At 40.3% G+C, this 22,789-nt stretch overlaps 1 protein-coding gene and 1 long non-coding RNA gene across 29 annotated transcripts in view; one reads left to right on the forward strand and one right to left on the reverse strand.

Moving 5' to 3' along the window:
* Window positions 1-22,789, forward strand: part of CUX1 (cut like homeobox 1) — a 264,103-nt gene that overhangs the window by 43,708 nt on the left and 197,606 nt on the right. For all 28 annotated transcript variants that reach the window (XM_086859056.1, XM_086859038.1, XM_086859035.1 and 25 more), the window contains exon 2: window positions 6,205-6,315. In XM_086859056.1, coding sequence (XP_086715182.1) covers window positions 6,205-6,315 — 111 coding nt within the window. The remainder of the gene's footprint in view (window positions 1-6,204; window positions 6,316-22,789) is intronic.
* The window catches only part of LOC111937691 (uncharacterized), a 70,117-nt gene continuing 59,672 nt past the window's right edge, over window positions 12,345-22,789 (reverse strand). The window contains exon 7 of the long non-coding RNA XR_002868714.2: window positions 12,345-12,407. This is a non-coding gene — a long non-coding RNA (uncharacterized LOC111937691). The remainder of the gene's footprint in view (window positions 12,408-22,789) is intronic.

Here is a 22,789-nt window from a genome sequence, read left to right on the forward strand (position 1 = left end):
ATTATTTTCTTGAGTGAGAGAAAAGGCTTGTTCAGTACAGGCCTTTGGCATTGGATAGTCTCCAGTTGTTAGCATTTTCTAAAAAGTTTCAAATTCAAGGTGTAGAAGAAAAGACAGGAATAATTATCTTGGCTCTGGCACTGCCAAGCTTTTCCCCTCACGCTGCATTTCTTGCTGGCATCAATATTTGTGTGGCTTCTTTTTGCTGATTGTAGCTCCTTTTGAAAAGCCAGTTCTATCTTTCCCCTCTTGCAAGATAGTTTGATAGGCTTTGCCTACATTTGTTGCACTGGCTGTTGTTGTTGTGAGCAGACAAAGCCACAACGCCCCCTCTTTTTACATTTTCCTTTTGGGTTTTATTTTTTTTTTTTATTAGCCTGCTAATTAAGATAATTTTATCAATGGCTCCATTGGCACCTGTGTTCTTGCTCTTTGTTCTGTGCAGTGGTCACCACACACATTGACTCCCTGTCCCAAAAGCATTGCATAGAGCCCTAAATTTGTTCCAGTTAAAGCTTGTTTAAAAATTTACTTGGAGTCAAATTACTTCAGTATGCGGAAATAAAATGTGTTTATTGAAATCTTCTAATTCTGTGTGTGAAAAGGTACTTGCCTCAGTTTGCCAAGTGGCAAAATGCATCTCTAGAAATGTGTTTTAATGCTTGCGGATGTTTACTATGTTTTTTCCTTCCTCTGGGAGTGTAAATTACAGGTGTTCTGTTGTTTGTTATTTGTTCAGCAGTCACTTTTGAGTTATAAGATGGGATTGTGGTTCTTGAGATGTGCTCTTGTTGAATTGTCTGGTCTTTCCTTTTGCTTGTTTTAGAAAGGGGCTTTACAGCAAGGCTGAGACAAACTCTGCTCCCAGAATCCTTACAAAATATTTTACCTTCCTAAGCACTTTCAGTTTAGAACTGGGGCTGGCCTTTTACAGTCAAAACAGACATTAATAAAAATTCCCAGTGTCAGCTCTGTGGTTTCTCCCCCAGTCATAACCCAGAGCTTTTATCAGGTGAACATGGCTTTGTTTTTCCAGTGGAACACACCAAGCTTGCAAAGCATTTTATAATTTCTGAAATATTTCTGAAATACTTACATTATTGGTCCATTGGGTTGTGGGCAGGTGCAAACAATGGGGTTTTGAGACTGAAGGGTGGATTGCCTCATGGAGCAGTCAGGGAAATGTAAAATTTCCCCAAGACAAGTAGCCTGTGCGTGTGCAAAGTTGTGCCAGACACTTCTGCTCTGGTGTCATCCTGGCACTGGGAAATTTTCCTTTAATAGGAAATTAAAAGTTGCAAAAAGCTACATTGAGAGCTTTGATAGATCTGACAAATGCAGTCCTGTGAGAGGATGAAAACAGAATTGAAACTTCTGAAAACTCCTTTCAGTAGCAGATTATCAGTAGATTGGGGAACTGATTGAACTGGTGATAAATACCTTAAGTACACAGCAACAGGATTTTGGGGGAAGTGGTTAATGCTGCATTTACTGGTAGAAAATTCCTGATCTACATGAAGTTGTGGTTTGTGTCGGTTCTTGTAATAAGTATAATGAGGTTTATGGTAAATCACAGAATCATTAAGGTTGGAAAAGACCTCTGAGATCATCAAATCCAACCTGTGACTGATCTCTGCCTTGACAAAACCAGAGCACTGTGTGCCACATCAAGTTGTTTCTTGAACCTTTCCAGGGATGGGGACTCCACCACCTCCCTGGGCAGTCCATTCCAATGCTTGACCACTTTTTCTATGAAAAAATTCTTCCTGGTGTCCTTTTGATCTCTGCCCCCATGCTTAAAGCATTCAAAGGCACAGTTTAGACTTTGCATCCATGTCTGGAAGCCTACCAGGAAATAATCAGTTTGTCTTAAAGTTGTGATACGTGTTTCTTGCTCTACTGTAGGAGCTTTTTGGTAAATACAGCAAGGATTAAACATTTAAATATGGGAGAATTACAAAAGTTTGGGATGCAGTTATGTCAAAAGATGGTTATTACAGGTTTTTGTAGCTTTTTCCACGTGGCCCATGGGAATACTGGTTTGAAGCAGAGACTGAGGACTGGTTATGGTTGTTGGAGCAGCTTTTGGGGGAATTGGGATCCTGAAGTGTGGTGTTTTCTTTGGTTGTGAAATGCCCAGGGCAGGGCAGTGGCCAGTAACTGTTACAAGTGGGTGAGGGAACAGAAACTTCATAAATAGCCAAGAAAGTTCCATTTCTTTCCGAAATTGTTTCCTTAAGTGAGTAATTTTTAGGACTCTACTTTGAGAGCAGCCACCCAGCAGCTCTCAGGTGTCAGGCATGGAAGGGCTGACTTTGAATCTTCGTATTACGGAAAGGAAAAGCCTTGTTGTGCTGAACTGGTCTGGGGTGCAGACCTGCTGCTGGGTGATTATCAAAGAATGCATCTGGTAGGCAAAGACATGTCAGCCATAAAGGAAAACAACCTTGAAATTCACCTGCAGTTTCCTAATTACTTGGGGTCAACTTAATTGCAGGCTGGTGGCAAGAAGGGGGATTCCACAGCCCCCTCGCTCCAGCTGTGTTTTCCCACTCCTGTTGTAATGGTGCAACTCCTCGTGGGCACAGCTGGGCCCTGAACAGGGAGCTGATCCAGTGCAGCAGAAATTAGGAAGGGAAGGATGGGATATTTTCAGCAGGATCCCTCTGCTCTGGGGGGTCCCATGCAGCCATGTGGGGTGACAGAGGCAGGATGGACAGGGAGTCTAACAGGGTCTGGAAGTACCTGAGAACATAAATTCACTCCAAGGCAATTGTTGTTACATTGGGTAGAGGATTGACCCTCCTAGTTTTAGATTTTTTATTTTGATACTGCCTGAAAGAAAGCTTTTAATGTTTGTTTTCTGGGGATTGCTTCCAATGACTCCCACACTTAGGAGCACAAGACTTTCTTGTCTCCTCTCCTCCCACTGCCTCCCTCCCACCCCCAGTAAATTTGTTGAAATGGGTCAAAGTAGAAACCCTGGAGAGAGTTCTTTAGTTATCTCTGAACTGTGCCTGCCCTAAATCGATGGGACTTTGGGGCAGGGGGAGGGATAATGGCCTTGCTCGTTCTCTCAAGATGTGCTCCAAGCAGTGACTCCCTTTCTGCAGGTGGCTCTTTTGGGCCACAAAGTTCATTAGCCAGTGTCGAATCAGTGGAACTGAAGCTTCCAGGCTTTGAATCCTTTTCCAGAGCCAGGTCACTGCTGCAGCACCTTTGAGCCCTGGTTTTTGTTTGCTTTTCATTGGAACCCTTTTGATTTCAAAGGTGTGAAGGATGATACTGAGACATGGGCTCCTATTTTTGACTCTCCAACACACTTCTCTCTGTGCAGAATTATATCTCCTTTTACTTGTTATCTATTTAGAGAGTGATTGCGAGGCTTGGGAAAGTCTGAGTGTTTCACAGTACTCAGGTTTGAAATATTGAAGTTGCTACTATTTGCTTCTTAAAATGAGCTTGTTTGCAGAAATAATGCATTGGCCACATTAATTTTTATTTTTTTTTAAGATTGGGCTATCTCATGAGATTGAATCACAAAAGTATAAAAAATCTGCCATTAGTCCTTGTGGGTTGTAATCCTATATCTATTATTAGGTTTAAATAAATGAAACTTGCATTGTACACGGTTCAGATCAAGTAAGGAGGAAAAGATTAGCAATTTTCCAAACAGTTTTGATTTGGGTCTTATTAACTATGACATGGCTTGAAGATTTAATACCTTATTCTATATCAGATCACAGGGTTAGATACCTGCTGCTCCTCAGCTGGAATTGAATCTTACGCTCTCAGTTGCTCATCAGTGCAAGATCTGGAGCTCGTGGGCTCCAGCCCCCAGAGTCAGCTCAGTGCAATGGTGTGCTGGCAGCTCTCCTTGGCAACGTCTGTGCCTGATATGTCACAGAAGGAAATGTTTTGTGGGGAGGAATTATCAGACCTGTCCCAAAAGGAATTCAGAAAGTAATGGGAATGCTCCTGGTGTAAGTGCGCCGTGGCACCGCTATCGATCAGGCAGTGAGGGTGAGAAAGTCCTTTGTCATTTGCTACCTGACTCTTCATTGTAGCACAAAATATGGAATTTAATAATTTTTTAATCAGTTCTTTTCTTTCTTGTCTCTAAACTTGGAAGCACAGGTCTTTAAAAGCCTCGCTTTTCCATTGGTCAGGTTCCTTGCTAGCGCTCAATATTGGAAACCAAAGCGCTCGGCTCTTTGCTCCACTGAAATTCCCTCTTACTTCATGATTTGTGTTTTCTTTGCTTGGCTCTAAATGTGTGCTTCCTTTTTAAATATAGTTTTCCAAGTTTCTGGCCGTACCAGATTGTTTATATTTTTTAAAAGCCTTCTGCTTAGCCGTTATATTGCTCTTTATAGTTCTGCTTAACCACATTGGTTTCTGTTGCTCTTTTTTCTTGCATAAACTTAGCTGGGATGAATTTCAAATGTGGTTTATCCAACTGTTAAGTATTTCCCACTTTTCTGCAATAGATTTCACATATGTTTCAGAATTCCAAACCAAGATCTGGTGGACATATTGCCCTGTTTCTTTACTCAAAGTCAGATATAGAAGGATTCTTAAGCATTTCAGTGACAATATTTAGGTCACTGGTTCCAGCACGCTGCTTGGCTTCAAATCCATTTGTCATATTGAGCTGGTTTCCAAGGATTAGGATAACTATCCATATATTTATTTTTAAAAATTCATAATTTTATGGTAATAAACGTAAAAGGGGGGAAATATTATTGGTCCTCTTGAGTTGGGAACTCAAAAGGTTTTTTATTTTCCATCCAGAGGTCAAACTGTGGAGTTACATAACATGTCCATCCATCCAGAATTTACATTTACCCATTCAAAAATGTACCTAAAATTAGGAATTAGGTTTTTTCAGAGTATTTAGACAGTAGTATTTGTATCTAGTGACAAGTCAGCGACTTGACCACCTGTTTGGGGTCTGGTATCACACCTGATGTGAGGTCCCAGGTTTGTGCTTTTGGTCCCTTACAGGTGGTTGAGTTACGAACAAATTCCAGAAATGTGGCAAATTTCTGGTGGAAAATTTTGGGAGCTTTGCAGGCAGGTTGGAGACACCTTGGCAGAGGGATGAGGTGAAGGTAGTCCTGCTCTAGCATTTTGTTCTCACTTCTCATGAACTTTTCCCATAGCCAGGTTTTTCTCTTTTTGAATTAATAAGAGGATAAAACAGTGCCAAATTTCTTTTATGAATTCTTGATTCTCCCAGTGACTCAGGGAATGATGTCTGTAGCTGAATGGAGGGGTTTGCCTTTGTTTTTTCATATTACATGGAAAATACAGCAGAAGAGGCACAAACTGACACAGAAGATTGAGTATTGTTGGTTTATGCACTGATAAGTGACCTGTTCAATCTATTATGGTGACATTTGGAAGCACAACACTGAGTGGAGGAATTGGGATGGGGATAACACACTTGGAAGAAGCTGGAAAACAGTGGGACCTCTGCTTCAGCTCAGTAGAAAGTGTTGGAAGATACTCTGACATTCATCAGGTGCTTAAAAAAAGATATGTTGTGGAGAGGAAATGGAGATACTGCTAATAACCTTGGAGGAATAGCTTCCAATAATAGGAAAAGATAATTTTTTATTCAAATAAGGCAAGACTTAAAAAGAGCATATAATATGGAATTATATACAGCATGTCATAGGAGATTAAGAGTGACTGAAGTGAACCAGTCCAGATTCAAATATAAGGTTAACCAATATTTGAATTAATAGATTTTTATAATAGGATAACTCAAAATAGGGAAAGCCAGTATCTTTAAAAAGCAGGCAGGTGAAAATACTTTGAATATGTCCAAGATTTGTAATCTTCACTGAACTTGGGAATTTATTAGGAGGTGGGTATTGTGTGCCATTGCTGCTGTCCTGTGTAATGCTGGGGTGGAGCCATGAATAGTTTTGAGAAAAAATGGTGATGTTTTGGTTGCAAGAGGGAATCCAAAAGGTTGTAGAGCTTCATTTGCTGTTATTCAGGATCTCAGATCTCTGGAAGCCTGGTGCTTGTTCTGTGCTGCTCTCCAGCCTATCCATCTCTGTATTCCCAACAACATGCTGTATGTATGAGGATTTTGGGAGTTTTTTTTAATTTCTGTGACAAAGAGAGCTCTGGCTGTATTTTTTATTTATTTAAATTTGTTTGTTTGTTTATGTTCCTTTTTCTTAACAGAGAGAGCTCGATACCACAGCAACAATATTGGCGAACCGGCAAGATGAAAGTGAGCAGTCCAGGAAAAAACTTATTGAGCAAAGTCGTGAGTTCAAGAAAAACACTCCAGAGGTAAGAGAAAAGCTATCCCAGTCTCTTGCTGTAGTAGGTGGTCTTAGGCATGTGGAAGTGATGATTTCTTCTTAATGGTTTATTTCTATAATTTTCTTGTATGTATTGCCAGGTTCTTATCTAAGCCTGCTTATCTCTGGTGTTTTCATCATCAGGGAGCTTTTGTGTTCTGTAAATACTGAAATGTGGATTGATGTTTTCAAACAGGCCTGCCCTAAATCATATAATAATGTAAAACCTGGAGAATTGTAAAAAAAATAAAAAATTCTTCACCAATCCAAACTCTTGGAGCACTTGGATGTAGAAAGTGACATTTTGCTGCCTAAATAAATCTATATCAAGGGCATAACTTCAAAGATGCTCATTTTTCCATCAAAAATCAAATTAAGTTTCGCTGTTGATTTCACTGGAAACACAAGGTCAGGGCTGAGCCAAACTCCCCTGGGAGGATGTGCAGGAGCACAAGGTGTGGGGTAAAACCAGTGGGCAAACTGGGCAAGGTGAATATTCCGTGTGAGAAGCTGGGAGTGTTTAAACTCCTCACTGCAGTTACCTCAAACCCACAGATAATCTCACTTGGTTCCCTGCTGAAAGCAGAGCAGTGCTCAGGGCTGGCTGGCTCCTCTGTTTGTTTTGTGGATTTGGGTATTTTTTTCCCTGCTGATTGCCAGCAATCTGTTCATCCAGGAATGTTGTGGCGTTTCAAAGCCAGTTCCAGATAACTGATATGCCAGCACCAGCTCCTTCCAAGGCTCTTCCTGGGAGGGGAGCAGCAGGCAGCTCTCCTAACCTTTAGTGCTGCTTCTCCAGCAGCAGATGCTGCTCTGCTTCCTGCGGCTGCAGAGGGAGGGCTGCTGACCCAGAGAGGGGGAAAGGGAAGGTGGGAGCAGGAGGGACTCGTGGGGAAGAGGCAGAGTTGTTCATCTGGTGCCCTGAGGAGGCTTTGTGGGGCAGAAATCATTGCTCTTTGAAGAAGAGAGAATTTGGGGGCTGCAGCTTTGAAGGAACAGGACTTTTTTTAAAAGGAGTGAAAGAATTTGAAGAGTGAGTTCAGGAGCTGTGAGAGGGTGAGTTGATTCCCTTTGCAAACTATTGGGAAGGGAAGGAGAGAAGTGAAAGAACATGGAGATTATAGGAAATTGTACAGAATCCAGCAAATACATGGAATTCTAACGATTTTCAATTGTTTGCTAGAAGCTTAAGTTCATACTACAAAACCTAACTTGTTTCCTGCTGCCTTCCTTTTTTTCCTGTAAACAAAATGACAAATTCTTCAGAATGTGGCTGTAGCTGCCAGTTCCCATCTGAAGGCATGTTACAGATTTCAGGAGGATTTCTTTAAGCCAGTTTTATTTCTCTGGAGCAGAAGGGGAGCAACAAACAAAAACCCCCAAGACACTCCACTTTTTAATTGCATTGTGAGAGCACCTTGATAACTCAGTGGGAGAGGAATGTACAGAGGCAAACAGATCCTCTTGTAATTACTTTAAGAGATATAGTAGGAAATGATATGCAGTTAGTCCTTTCCAGTAAGTAGGATACAGAAGTTAAATCGTTTTGTGGGAAGGTTTTAAATATTATTTCACAAAATACAATTTGGTAGCCTCTATCGTGTTCCAGAATACACGAGTTTTATTTATTCAGGGCTACATTCAAAACAACACTCTGAACATCTCCACTGTTTGAGAAAATTGAGATCTCTGCTAGGTTCTACATCCTCATCTTTTGTTCTGGGACCCCTGTGAAACCACATTCCTCTATGACCTTGCTTGAATTTTTTAGGTTCTCTCTTTGACTGCCTTCTCTGCCTTGGTGCTCTTCTGCAGCTTTCTGAAGATAACTTCTACTTTCTGTGACAGAGAAAGAATGAAAATGGCATCAAAGAATTAGAAGAAAGCATCTGAACTGTAGGAATAGGCAGCTGTAGCCAACTTGAGATGTAGTTTTTGCCCCTGGGGCATGGAGGGAGCTCAGATGTGGAAGGTCTGTCCTGTGCAAGGGATTTGGTGTGGTAATGTGGGTGTCCAGCTATCCTTGCTGGAAAACTGCACTGGATTTAATCCTTACACAAAACTTACAGCTTGTGCAGTGTACCTTCACCTTCAGCTGTTTTTTGCACTCCCAAAAAGCAGGGAGCTTTGTGAATATTTCTCAAAACTTCAGCAGTTTTGGGAGGCAGTTGGAAATCAGAAGGCAGGATCAGTATCTGCAGCTTTGTCTGGAAACCTCCCCAGGGAAACATCCTTGAGGTGGACAGGGAATGCACAGGGAGCCACTGGCATCTCCAAACTGATACATTTGAGTTCCTAAAACAGCCAACGTGCTCTTTTTCATAACAAAAGAGTTCTGTGGCAGCAAACCAGCCAGGATGCAGAATGTTCTTCAGATAAATAAATAACCCAGTGTACAGCTCATTTTAAATTTCCACAATGAAGTAACAACTTTCTTGGCATTAAAAGAAGAAACAAAGCCACAAAGATGGAATTGTTAAATGTAACAATCTGTTTCAGAATTGTACTTTCCATTTTGTCTTTCATCCTGCTTGCATCTCTGTCAGTGCAGCCCTGGTTTAGGCTGTGCCAGCATCTCTTTTCCTCTGCCCTTGCCATAAATCAGGAGTCAAGTGTGGATTGCCTTGACTTTCCTATTCATTGCTGCCTCTGGACTTTCCATAATTTTGGCTTGAAAGTTATCTCCTGTGCAGCAGAAAAGGATTCAAAAAATGGCTAATGAAGCTGAGGATACTTGTGTTTCTTTTTAATTTAAAAATTATGACAGGTCTATTTGGGTCATTTCTGCTTTCCTTGCAAATTATCAAATTGCTGCAAAAGCAATACAATGTTTTCATGTTTGGAGGAATGACCCTAGGGCTTTTGATATTTAAAAATGTTAAAATACTATTTCTGTCTTGGCATACTGGGAGATGACTCTGGGAAGAAGTAGCTCATGTTTGGGTACTTTATGTGAACAGAAAATTCAGCAGTGCTTGTGCAGAAACTTTTGGAAAGGGTTCTTAACCTGTTATGGCAAAAAATACTTTTTGCCTCCTCACACCTTTTTGGAGGTCATGTCAGACCTGCTGCTCATAGATGTTTTGGAATATTTTCAGTCTCAATTTGTTTCCCCCCGAGCAGCTACTGTGGAAGGCTGAGACTGGTCAGGAGATTACTTGAAACATCAATTTTACATGACTGTTACTTGGAAGACATCTCAAAATATATCATGTGAATTGCCAGCCTGCATCAGATATTGTTTTCTTACAGTGACAAATCCTGAACTGTTGTGACCAACTGTGGTATTTCTGGGGTATTTTAACCTCTGTGAAATTCTTGTTTTACTTAATTCTGTCCTCATATGCCAGTTCTGGTGTGAATAATAGAATGTTCGAATGGCTACCTTTGAGAACTTGGGTTTTTGAGTCTCTAAATAATTCCAGGTGCACAGGTTAGTAATTTTTAGCATGAAGTGCAGATAGTTCCTAGCGTTGATAACCTTGCTTTCGTTTTGATTCTTAGTTCAGTAACCACTTTTTGCTTACCTATTTCTGTTTTAAACATTGAAAAGCTTACCTAATACTTCCTCTTTTAAGCCTGTTTAACCTGTAACTCTCCATTGCTTTTCTCTAGGATTTGGCCTCATAAGCCAGGTAATAATTGATCTGTGGGGTTATTACCAGGCTCAGCTGAGCCAGGGGTCATTAAACTGGGCACAAGACAAAAGACCAGCCTGGGAGGGGAAATGAAATAAGCAACTGATTTTGTAATGGGAGATCCTGAGCTCTACAAAATCAGGCAGATGTGAGGTGCCTGCAAAAAGGCCAGGTCTAGAGACGGGAGCTTGTCCTGTTGCTGTGGGCCCTGGTTTTTTATCCTGATGGATAAAATGGTAAATTAGATGGGTGATTCCTCAGAGTTTTTGCCTTTTGCAGTTTGTGGGTTGTAAATAAACTCAACTGGTGAGATTGAGAAAGTCAAGATTCCCTTTAAATGCCCAAATTCCCATCCAAATCCTGTGAAGCAGATTAAAGGTTCAGTGGGCAGAGTCACCGAGGGATGTGGGAGGACCTCTAAGCCCAGAAACATTCTCAAAGATGCTTTGGATAATGGAATATGGGAAAGTTCTAGAAAACAAAATAATACCTGAACACTGACTGGGTGGAGGGGGAAGCCTGCTGACTGAGCCCTTGGTTAATCTCAAATAAATGACATTTACCTGCCTACATCAAAGCTGTTCTCTATCAGTGTCACCCCAGCCATCCCTGTCACCCCCATCCTGCTCCATCACAGTTCTGCAGTGCCCCAAAGAGAAAGAAAGATGCCTGTAAAATCTTCTGTTACAAAAGGAATGGTTTTATTCCTCATGTTGTGTGTCAAGGTGATGCATATCTTTAAGATCCAAAAGCTTTTTCTTTTTTTTTTAAAAAAATCATTTTAATTGCAAGTCATAAGGAACAAAAGGAAATTAAGACAGTTATTATGGAAGGGCTCAGTTTTTCAAGGCGCAAAACTCTTAAATTCTTTGTCTCCAGTGTTCCTGGAGTATTCTATTGAAATATCCAGACTCTACAGCAAAAGATAATTAAATTAAGGGTAAAAAAAATAAAATAATTTGGCTGCTTGAATTAGTTCTTGAAATGAGAGCAGGATTTTCAGAATTGTGGGTAATGTTGATTCCCAGTGACTTTGCACAGTCAACTTTGGTCTAGTCTGTGTGACAAAGTGGAAATAATAACAAAATCTACTGAAAACACACAGTCTGTCTGAGGATAATTGATGTTCTCAGTGTCTGTGTACAGAGGGGTGAATATTGATTTGCTGCCATCTACAGCTGGGTTGTTCCATTCCTTTTATTGTTTTCTTTTTTCCTCCCCCCCCTCCTTTTTCCTTTTCCCACTTTCCCCCTCTTTTTCTTCTCTTCTTCCCTTTTCCCTTTTTTTTTCCCCTTTTTGATGAATACCTCTCCTTTCAGGTAATATTTAGGTGCCATGTCCTACCTTCCCACATTTTTATTCTTAAGAGCTTTGTTTACCAGGTAAACAAGTTTTAGGATAATTTGTACTACACTGGCTTGGTACTTCAAAAGCTAAATGGAAAAGTATATTATTATTATTATTATTATTATTATTATTATTATTATTATTATTATTATTAGTATACTTTTCCAGAAAAGTAATAAAATGTATCTCTATATCTTTAAATGGGATGTAAACACCAGTCTTGTTAACAGAGGGGTTAAATCAGATCTAACCTTATCCTGGACACATTATTTAATACATATTTCACTTTAGCATATTCTCTTTGTTCACATCAGTGTTCCTAACATCTGTTTCTATATTATCTCTTGCTGCCTTTTAATTGGAAGTGAGAGGACACTAAAACAATTATAATTCACAGTTGTGTTTTTCAAGGATTCTCCTGAAACTGACTTTCACTGACCACATTGACCATTCCTGCCATACTCAGTAAACTTCATTAGTTTCTTTTTTTAAATAATTGTCTTTATTGTCTTAACTTGTGTTGTTCCCAGCAGGGCAGCAGAATCTGTGCAATTTATTTGGGAATAACAGGGCTTGAGAAAGTCCTTTTAGCAAATGAGGCCATTTTTGGGGGATTATTGCTATGTAGGATTTCATAGTTCATGATTATCAAACAGCATTTGTTAAGGTCTGAATCCAGAAAAAGAGTTCTCCTGTCCTGCAGAAATCATGATTGTGTTGTGTGTTATCAGGCAAAAAGTTTCATTTAAAGCACTTTGAGTTACTGTTTCTCTATTTGCTTTCATTATACCATTAAATGAATTTTCTACAACACATTTACCTCAAAAGTCCTTTTTGTAAATCTGAAAATATACAGGCAATTACTTTATTCAAGAGTTCTAGAAATATTCAAGAGGGGGACACATCTGATGCAACCAAACTCATTAGAGCAGTGGAACAGATTAATTCCTCTGAAGTCACTTGCTGTTAGTAATGTAGATTTATTTCATTTGAGCATTTTCCTGGTCATTCTTAAGAGCTGAAGAATTCACTTTTCTTCTCCCAGCACTGTCACAGGTATTGGATTTCAGCAATGCCAAGGGTGCAGCATTTTCCACTGCAGAAAAGGAGAAAAGGGGATATTTGGGGTATTACTGTGGTTTACAAAGGGACACACTTGTAAGCAAATATTTACAAGTTAATCTCTCTTGTTAAGCCTTTGATGCTGCAGAGTTTCTGCTGTCACTGGGGCTGAAAGAAGGCAAAGCAAACAGTTTGTTTTTTCCCTGGCTGTTCTTGCCTTTGCTTGAACCTTGCAGGGCTGACCCAGTTGGAAAGTGGCCAGAGCAGGCAGCGGGGCAGGGGAAGGTTGGGGGTGAGGGCTGAAACAGGAGAACCTTTCCAAGGTCACAACTCAAGGGAAAAAAAAGCTGTGTCTGACAGAACATTTGTCATCCTTCCTCCTGCAGAATGGTTGTACTTCATGTAGTGTGCATTAAGATATAACGTGATTTATTGATATATCATTGACTGGCTTTTAAGGGAAAATATTGTCATTTTTTTAACTGAAATAGATGAGATTTTTCTCACTGTGGCACCAACAATTACCAGCCATTCTTACATTCTGTTTTATGGTAAGCTAAGTACAAAACTCGGAATTTATATGGAGATCACTCGCAAAATGAGTATGAAATTCAGCTTCTAAATTTACTCTGAACGATAATTTGACTTATTTTCAAGAGTTATAAAAACAAAAGGCATCAATATCCCCGCTCTTCCTTCCTATGTGTATTTACCAAGCGAAGAAATAATTAAACACCTTCAATTAGTATTTTTCCTTTTTTTACTTTGTGAGCAAACGTTCTGTAACCCTCAGCTCATCTGCTGGACCACCTCAACTGGTGGTTTTCATTTTTAATTACACTCAGGTGTAATTAAAGGAACATGCTGTTCTCATTAAAACCACGATGTTGTCACAAATAACTCTTTTAACAGGAGTTACCAGAGATTCTTGTCGTTGCTCTGACAGTGGATAAGTGAATAGTTGGATCTGCTTGAAAGAAAACCAGAAACTATTAATATGGGGAGTAAAAATACTCACAAACCAAATGCTCGAGGTACAAATGATGGTTTGAAGCTTTTCTATTAAAACACCCTCCCAAATGCCCCAAGTTTCTGCAGGGCCACTCTGTTGTGGTCAGTTTTGGATGAAGTCTTGATTTTTAGGGGGAGAAACATCTTTAAAATGCTCTTAAAACCTATTTTCTTCCAGGAATTTTGAGTGTGTTTTGCTTGCTTAAAACAAACAAAAAAAAAGCTTCCTGGTAACAATTTTAAAGTAAATTAAATGACAGATGAGAATTAGAGCAGTTGAGAGTCATTTTTATTTTGGAATTCTTTTTGCATTAACACATCTGCAGTGTTGATGAATATATGGAAAAATGAAATTGTGCTTCTATCCTGCCGTGTCTCCAGTGTGACAATAAATCACCTTTTTTTCCTTTTAAAACGTCTGGCCTTGTAATTTATGTTTGCATAACCCATTACTAAATTCATAGTAGGTGTTTTAGTTGGCAGGCACAATTCCAGGGATTCAGTGGACCTATTTTAATACTGAGCTTTTGTTACTGTTCATAATTATGTGTAGAAATATATGTATTTTCTTAATTATAAAATACCAGCCTGCCTTAACTTTGGATCTCCTCTCACTTCCTCCACACAAACAGTGCTTTAAAGCTTTGAAAGAATTAGTGCTTTTTTGACTTGAGAAAAGAAATGGATTTACCAGGCTGAGGGTTTTTTTTTTCCCAGTTTTGAAAAAACAAAACACCAAAAAAGTAATAAAGTACAAAAAGCAAAGATGTGATGCATCCCTGGTGCTATTTAGAATTTTTGAGGATTCTTTATATTTTATACACCAGTTGTAAATATTTAGGGCAGCATCAAGACAGTATGCAAATAAAAGAAGTTTTATTAATAACCATTATCTGGCCTGTGGTATAAATATGTATGACTCACATAGGAATAAACCCACCCAATAAATATAAAAGCCATACAAAACCATTAACAATTTTTAATGGACTTGCAGATGGAATAATTTAATGCAACTGTAGTTACTCAGGTTCCAGCTCCTGTAACTATTCCTCATCTCCTTGAAAGCTTTCATCTGAAATACATTGCCACCATTCAGGATTCCACCTTGTCTCTGTTTAAAACCATAAAGCTGTGGTTTCACAATTTTTGAAGCACTAACGCTTATTTATGGCCATAGTTCTGCACTTTTTAAGTACAGAGGTGGTTATTTATCTATTGAACATACAAGGAGTTTTTAAAAAGGAAGTTTTTCTTGGGAAGCAGCAGCACTAGGCCAGTGTTCAGCAGGAAGGATGAGGAGTTGGGAATGAGCTCTGTGCTGGGACATAATTAATTAATTGATTAATTCCTTCATTAATTCATTCTTGTCACCCAAGGACACTGGGAGTGTGTTTTCCCCATCCCTGGAAGTGTCCAAGGCCAGGTTGGATGGGTTGGAGCAACCTGGGATAGTGGAAGGTGTTTCTGTCCCTGTGGAACTGGATGAGTTTTAAGGTCCCTTCCAACCCAACCCATCCCATGATTCTGTTATTATTATTACTTATTAAGATTCAAGTTGTTAAAGGACCCAAACTTGGGACACTTCTGCCCCAAAATGGTTTTCTGTGGTTCTCTGAAATGGAGAAAGCAATGAAAGATGCTCAGTTCATAAATGAAAGCAGTGTGGTTTATGGAACTGGATGAGGTAAATACAGCATCATCACATCTCGTAAAAAGCTTCTGCTGTGGTTTTCTATGTGTTTTGTTACTTACTGGGTAAATAACAGGAATTTAAGGTATTTTGAAGAATACCTCAGGTTTGTCAGTGTGTCCAAGTGTGTGTGTGTGTGTGGGCACCAAGGACCTTTTAATAAAACATTGCACAAGAAACTTGTGTTGCTGGGCTGAATGCTGATAGATGAGCTGCTCTGAGGAGAGGCACCTGCAAACATTCAGCAGCTTCAAAGCTGCTTTTAATCCAAAGCTTTGGTTCGGTGCGCGATGGCGCTGGGAGCGCGCTCAGAAACGCCCCAGTGTGTTACCATTTCTCAGCCCTGTTTGTCAGAAGCGATTTGAGCCGAACTCTTCAGCACTTTGTGTGCACTTTAGGGCATGTCCACACCTGCAGTGGAGCTGTGCTGGTATGGCCATGGCTTTCAAAGGCAGCTTTAATGCGTTCCTTGGCTGGCAGCAGCAGCCGGCGGCTCCTTTCAAGCTGCCTGGGCCTGGCTCTGGGGACTGCGCCGAGTTCCCAGTGCCACATCTCCCAAGCCTTAATCAGACAAATTAACCTATTGCTGATTATCCCCTTTGCCTCTAAGTCCTGCTGATGAGGCACTGAAGAACTGGGATGGGTCAATCAGCAAGACTCAGTGAAAACAAGAGGCCAGAGGTGGGCTGGGGGCTGCCTGGGCAGGAGCCGGGTTATCCTGCCCTGCAGTGCCTGGGAGCTTGGCTAGCTGAAAACACTCTCCCTTGCTCCATGGAAACCCTGTCCCTTGCTCCATGGAAACTCTGTCCATGGCTCCCAGTGAAAGTATATCCATTGCTTTTTGGGAAGCTGTCAATTGTCTGTAGGAAACTATCCACAGCTCCCTGACCAAGCTCTTCAGGGCCCCCCTGTGCCGGGCAGTGCTCAGCTGGAGGAATTGGGATCAGATTTGCAAATCACTTTGGAGCAATCCCTTCGTGCTCTCTAGCAAAAATCAACCAGGCACTTGGTTCCAGTGAGTGGGCAATGGTCTCAGTGATCAGAAGGAAGTGTGAGATCAGAAGAAAATCACCCAGTTTCACTTCCATGCTGATGTGGTGCTGATCAGTCATGTTATCACTCATGTGAATGCTGAAACTCAGCTTAAATCAAGAGTTGGGTGTGGAAAGCAGCACTCCAATGTGTGATACACCTTCAAACTCTGGCATCTCACTGCAAAGTGCACATGTTGCTGCCCTTGGTTCATCCATGCAGGTAAAATAAGGGCAGCAATAAAGAAATGAAGTGCTGCTTTGTTAGGAAAGGAAAGACATTATTAGTCTAAAAAAAGATTTAAACAAATTCAGCTAACTGGTTGAAGTAGTTCTTCAATTAATGCTTGAAAAAGCAATAAGTTTAAAATGTTCTTTCAGTCAGTCACAGGAAAAGGCATATATTAAGCTCACCTGTTGAGAGGATTATCTCTGCTAAACACACTCATTTTACTTGAGACCAAAATAGATCCTTAAAAAATTAATACTGAAATAGGTTTACAGTCGATAGAGAGATTTCCTTCAGACCTGTTTTGTGGTATGCTCATCTGCTTTTTCAGGAATTTTAAGCATTGAAGGAATGAAGTCAAAGCTGCTGCTTGTCTTTGAAATGGATGCCTCTTTGATAAGCCTCTGATCTCTGTACCCAGAGTTGTAGTAGCAGATTCAAACACTGATTGTAAAATTGGGAGACTAAAATGTAGCCACGACAGCTTCAAACACTCTGTCTCTCTGTCAGATTCAATGCACAGGACATTGCCAGGAGTTAAAACGATGCAAAATTAAAGTAGCCTACTAAATTTACCTGCCATGGAGAATCCACAAAAGAGCTGCCACTTCTAATCCTCCAATTCGTTTCAAATTATTATTTTTTCAAATTGGACTCCCTGATCTCTTCAGCTCAAGCTGTTGTAGAGATTTGAAGAGCTGTCTCTTCTTGTCAGATCACTGGTTTAATAATAATAATATCTTACGTTTATACAGTCCTTTTCATCCTGCAGCTTCCCAAAGTGCTTTACAAGCTCTCTATACACAAAATCATGCAACCACCTCTTGGGTGGCTGCTGCTCATCAGCTCTGGAGTGTCTGGCAGCTCCTTACCCTCCTTCCTCACTCACTCAAAGGCTCCAGGGAGGGAGAAAAGACACAGGGATGATCCCAGTGCATCCCAAAGGGATGAGAACCACTGCTGGGATGGCTTGCCCAGCCCAAAACTGGGCACACAGTAAAGAACAACCATCACTATGGTCTTGCTGGTTTGTTTTCTGATGACTTTTATTTCATTGTACTCACACAGTCTGAAAAATCCCCGTCTCTGGAATTTGAGGGAGCAAGAGGAGTAACTTTGTACCACTCCTTTCAAAACTGTACATGAGAAACTGCAGGTACTTTGAATATAAAGCAGTTACTTAAAAAAAAAATAGTCCAAACCTCTACCCAGATGTTCTTACTCATTGTTTTTGCTGGAGAGCAATGGAGAGCTGTTCTGACCTGTCAGCAAGCACCTTCAATGGTTTCTTTAAACCTCCAGAACCTGAGGATGATGGTGCAGAACAGATTTTTGTCAAATTAGTTCTAACTCTTGAGGTAATGATTCCTGGGAGAGAAGAAGCATTGAAGTGGCATGAGGCTGCTCATTAGTGGAGGAGGCACAAAGTGAGTGCAGCCACTCTGTTTTGGTTCTCCAAGGGAAAATGGCCAAGAACACATTGATGGAGGTTTAGACACAATTAATATAATGAGCCCAGGTTTCTGTAAGGATTGATCTGGCTTATTTTTTTATTTCCTTCAGTACTTCTCGGTTTGGCTTCAAGCGTGCCCTTCCTAAGACTGCTGGTGCTGAAAGAAATATTAAAAACAAACAAAAAAAAAATAAATCAGGGACTACTCAACTTAAGAGTCACTGACACATCTGCAGAACATCCTGCTGTGCTGTGCTCCTCTGAATTTGGATCATGTCCAACTTCATAATTTTTTCAAATTGTCCTGAATTTTGTGTTCTAGATACTATTAGAGACCATTTACTGTGTCCAGAGTGACTTCAAATGATCTTGCCTTCTTCCTTATCCACCCTTTGGGGGTGGAGAGGATGCTAATGAGGAAGGCTTCTCTTCTGCCTGGGGGAAGGGGTTTTAATTCAATGGTTTGGAGCCAGGAAGAGGAAAAACTGGAGGCCCAGACATAGTCTCAGAGGCCTTGAAAATGTGGAAAAATAGAAAGTGTACATCCACAGACACTAATACTAATGGACACTTATCCTGTCTCTGGCTGTAAATTATTGAGATCCTGCTTCTATCTGGTAATGCAACTTAATCAGAATCAGTTTTACTGCTCTGACCCCATAGGGAACCTTCTAATTTCATTTTTTTTTTTTTACATTTTGTCTAGTCAGTGTGCTAGAAAGCTTTGTATCCAGTCTCCTGGTGACATTTTGAAGTTCCATGCTGTTGTATTTCCCTAAAACCACTGGAATCAGGAGGCTGCAGTTTAGTGCCATAGCTTTTTTCTTGCACTCCTTCAGCTGATGGTCAGTTGAGAGGACAAGAGGTGCCCAGCAGTTTGCAGCCCTGCACTGTTCAGGGCTGGGGTGATTAAAAACATCCCAATGCCATAATTTCCTGAGCAGAATTCCCCAAGGCAGCCTGCTGCTGGGCTATGCAGTGCAGAGAGCCTCTCTCCACAGCTCCTGCATCTCGCAGCCTTTTCAAGTGGCAGCTTTTGCTTTTCTCTCTCTAAACACGATGCTTATGGTGCCTCAGCACTCGATTTGGGGCTTTCCAGCCTCCCCATGGGCAACAGCAGCTTTGTTCCAGGAGGAAACCTGGAAATGAGCTGTGCAACTGCTTAACTCTCGTGCATGGAGATGAAGGTCAGTTTTCGGGATTTCCAAAGGTTTGATGGTAACACAGCATTTCAGAGCTCCCATGGAGGATTTTTCCAAGGCAGTGTGGAATGGTGTGAGAGCTCACCTTCCCAACCAAACACTGCCTCTGCCAGCAGGAGGTGGCACTCCAGCCATCTCCTGTTCCTCCACGGAGGACAGTCACCAATTTTGTGCTGTGCCAGCTGTAGCACACTTTTACCTTCACATAACACACATGACAAGGGGAGGGATTTGCGTTGAAGGATCAACACTGCTGCAGGTCAGCTTCCTTCCTGCTGCTGAGGTAGAAGACACAACATCTGCTGTAGTTCCCAAGGACATTATTCCCTGCCCAGTGCTGGCAGCAGCGTGTCACTGGTGGTGCCCAGGAAGATGGGGTGTCCATCTCCTCACCCCGAGGTGAGCGGCGCTCGTGCACCTCTCAGTTCTGTAACTACCATATTTTTATTCTCTCAGCCTAGTCTAGCAGGTTTCCTAAAGGGATTACACTCCCAAGCCTGGGATTGAAAGCTGGGTTTAATGAGTTTGATGAGCCTGTGTAGCAGACTTGCAGAGAAGCCTGTCTGTCTAAATAGCATTTTTAATAAATTCCCCCTGCTCCGGAGATTAGCGAGATTAGCGCGGGACGGCTCCTTCCCCACGGATGGTGCCACATAAAGACAAGCTCCACTGATCACTAACAGTGTTTGCCAAAAATGACTGCTTTTACTCTTAAAATAGTGGCTGTGTAGTGGCAGAGCCCTTTGTCCTGGGTCAGCCCTGGGTGTGAGGAGCGCAGGGTGTGAGCGCCGCGCCTTTGGCTGCTCAGCTGCATCTCCACAGCCTTGTACCCTCACCCCATCTGCTGTGGGGGATGCTGCTTGCACATCTCCCAGAAGTGATAACTTGCTCTAAAAAAACCCAAACCCAGCCTTCAGGATTACTTATTAAAGAAAGTAATCTGTGAATTCATGCCGTTTCCGTAAATTTCTGTTGGAATTCTCCAACTGTGAGCTGGCAAAAAGGCACTCGGATGTTCTCTGTGTGTGTATTTGCATATATATATATATTTATGTGTATGTACACACATTAAAAGTAGTTCTGCTCAAAGATGAAACTGGTGATAGTGTCTTGGAGCAAGTGGGCTACAGAATCCCTCCAATGGACAGCCTTTTCCACTGAATTCTGCCTCAACAATAGTGCTGGCACATTTTTAGATGTGTGAATACATATAAATAAGTCTTAGGAAATAGCAACTGATAAGGAATTTTTTAAGTGAGCAGTAACTGGGTGAAATATGCAAGGGTTGATGGCATGTCTTGTGGGGTATTGACTCTTAAAACCTGTTGCTGGTCCAAAATTAAATATTGCCATTTTGTTTTCTAAATCAGTGTAATTATGGAACAAGGGGAAAAGATATTTCTACATACCTTTTAATTTTTTTTTGAAAAATAAAAGATAAAAGAGACAGCATATTTTGTCTATGAGCTTTTGAAATATTAGAAGTATTTTTGGAGATAGATTAGTTGGCAGAGTTCATGTTCTGTGCTGTTCAGAACCAGAAGCAGCTTTTGGTGGATATGAGAATTTTGATGAATCTGATAACAAACTCATTTTTGTGACCTTAAAAGAGGGATTGTCTAGTCACAAACCTTGGATAAAATATGTGGATAGCTTTTCAGAAAATCCCTCTTATTACAGCAATGATCACACACAAAGTTCTTAGACATATTCTGTTTCTTTTTTTAAAATACCTTCCTGCTTTAGACCACAGACAAGAGAGAGTTGATATTTTGTGGGATTTGGGGGTGTCTGTTTTCTGCACTTAATTCTTTAAATTTCACAATCCTTTTAGAGTGTAACTTTTTAAAACACACCCCAATTTCTACCTGTACATATGACCCTGGAAGATGGGGATAGGGAGAGGAACATGAAGAAACAAGATAAAATCTGAACACTTGTAAGTTGACTTTTCCCAGTAATAGTTCTGTGATGGTTTGTGTTATTTTCAGCTCTGTAAAAGAGGGTGGAAAAATGGGGATTTTCCCCTGTTGATGCTTGGCATCATCCACAGCATCATCTGCAGCATTTAAGGATAAGCAGATACTTAAGTGCCAGCAGCATCTCCAGGTTTCTTTCTTCCCTCAGCAATCTGAAGGAAGAGAACAAGGCCCACGAGTCCTGACTTGCTGCTGCCAAATAGGAAAGGCTATAATTGAAATTTTGGCATTGGCTGCATGTCCCTTTCATAAGTATTTGCTTTGTACCTTGCAGGATTAAAAAAATTAGAAGTGAAATACAATCAGGTGTAAATGATGTTATATAAAATCTTATTGCCAAATCTCTGCTGTTAAGAAATAAACTATTTTTTTATTGAAACGAGTAATTTAATTTTACCAGTGTACTGATTTTTTTCTTGCTCTCAGAGCAGGAAAATTGGCAATTAGTATTCCAATAGCCCAGTCTCATGGAAAGATTTGCCTGTTGTTAGATATGTTATAATTTCTATATTACATAAAACCTAGTGTGTTCCATGCTTTAATATTGTTCAATCATTTAAAATTTGTGCCAGGAATCAGAATCTAATGTTGGAATTAAAGTTCAGAACATTCAACAGCTGCATTTATTGACTGCAGAAGATAATGAAGGGATAACTGGTAGATATGTTGTGCTTGAACCATCCTGGGGTTTAATTCAATTATTTAACATCCTTGCACACAATATTGAAGTGTCTGTTAGTAAAACTTACACGTTTTCTCCAGTGTTGACAGCTTCTAAAAACCAAAAGATTGGCTTGGAAATGTCAGTGAAACCTGGGTTGCAAATGGCAAGGAGATGTATTTGGAGCCACTCTGCTCCCCTTTCTCCCCCTTCTTGTTTAGGAACAAATCCTGTGTTTGTAGTTAGGATTTTGTACAGTGATCTGCAATCACTGGTGCCAGCAGCAGAATGGTGTTTGTTTAATAAAAGATTAAGTAAAAAGTATTTTGGTGTTTGGTCTCCAGTGCAGTCAGTTTATGAGCTGAATATTCTGGAGCCAAAATAAGAGAAAGGTATTTAAATCTTTGAAACAGAATTATTTCTGAGAGTTCTAGTGGCTTTTCTTAATAGCAGTGGGTGGATTTAAAGAAAAAAAAAAAAAAAAAAGAAAAAAAGGTGCTTAGCAGATAAATATAATGAAATGTATTTTTTTAAAACCAGGGTCTTTCAGGTTGGGATCTTTGGTTGGAGACTTTCCAAAGATGGATGACTAAGTAAGAAAAAACAACTCCCAAAGCCCCTGGGTGGAGTTCCTAGACTGGTACCAGCAAATTCCCAGAAAGAAAAACAATTGCTCTTTAATTGGAATTCTTTCACCCAAAGATTATTCACTTATCAATACTCTAAAAATACCCTAAATAGTTTCCCAGAATTCTAAGGAACAGGAGTTGTTTTTACTGGGGCAAATGTGTCATGCTTGTTCAGCAATGGTAAATCTGCCCTATGATGCCTTGTTTTTTTTTGTTTTGTTTTTCTTCAGTATTTAAGAGAAGAAAGGAAGAAACAGAAAATTAAATTAGGTGTACTACAACAGAGACTGCTTCCTGTGAGGGAAGACTGGGAAATGTCAAACAGTCTAAACTTCTAATTTTTCTTTTTTAAAGTGTATATTTTTCTATTATTTCCCCTTTTTGTATTTCTGTTCAGTGTAAAATCACATTTTGTGACATACTGAGATAACAAAACTACATTTTTAGTATGAGTATCTTGACTTTCTTCAATTACTCTCTTGGAGTGTTGCATGTTCTGCTGAAGTGGGGAGTAAATGCCAAATTTTGTGA

Source organism: Cyanistes caeruleus, chromosome 21 (genome assembly GCF_971803275.1).
Source record: "Cyanistes caeruleus chromosome 21, bCyaCae1.hap1.1, whole genome shotgun sequence".
In the NCBI taxonomy this organism is placed as follows: domain Eukaryota; kingdom Metazoa; phylum Chordata; class Aves; order Passeriformes; family Paridae; genus Cyanistes; species Cyanistes caeruleus.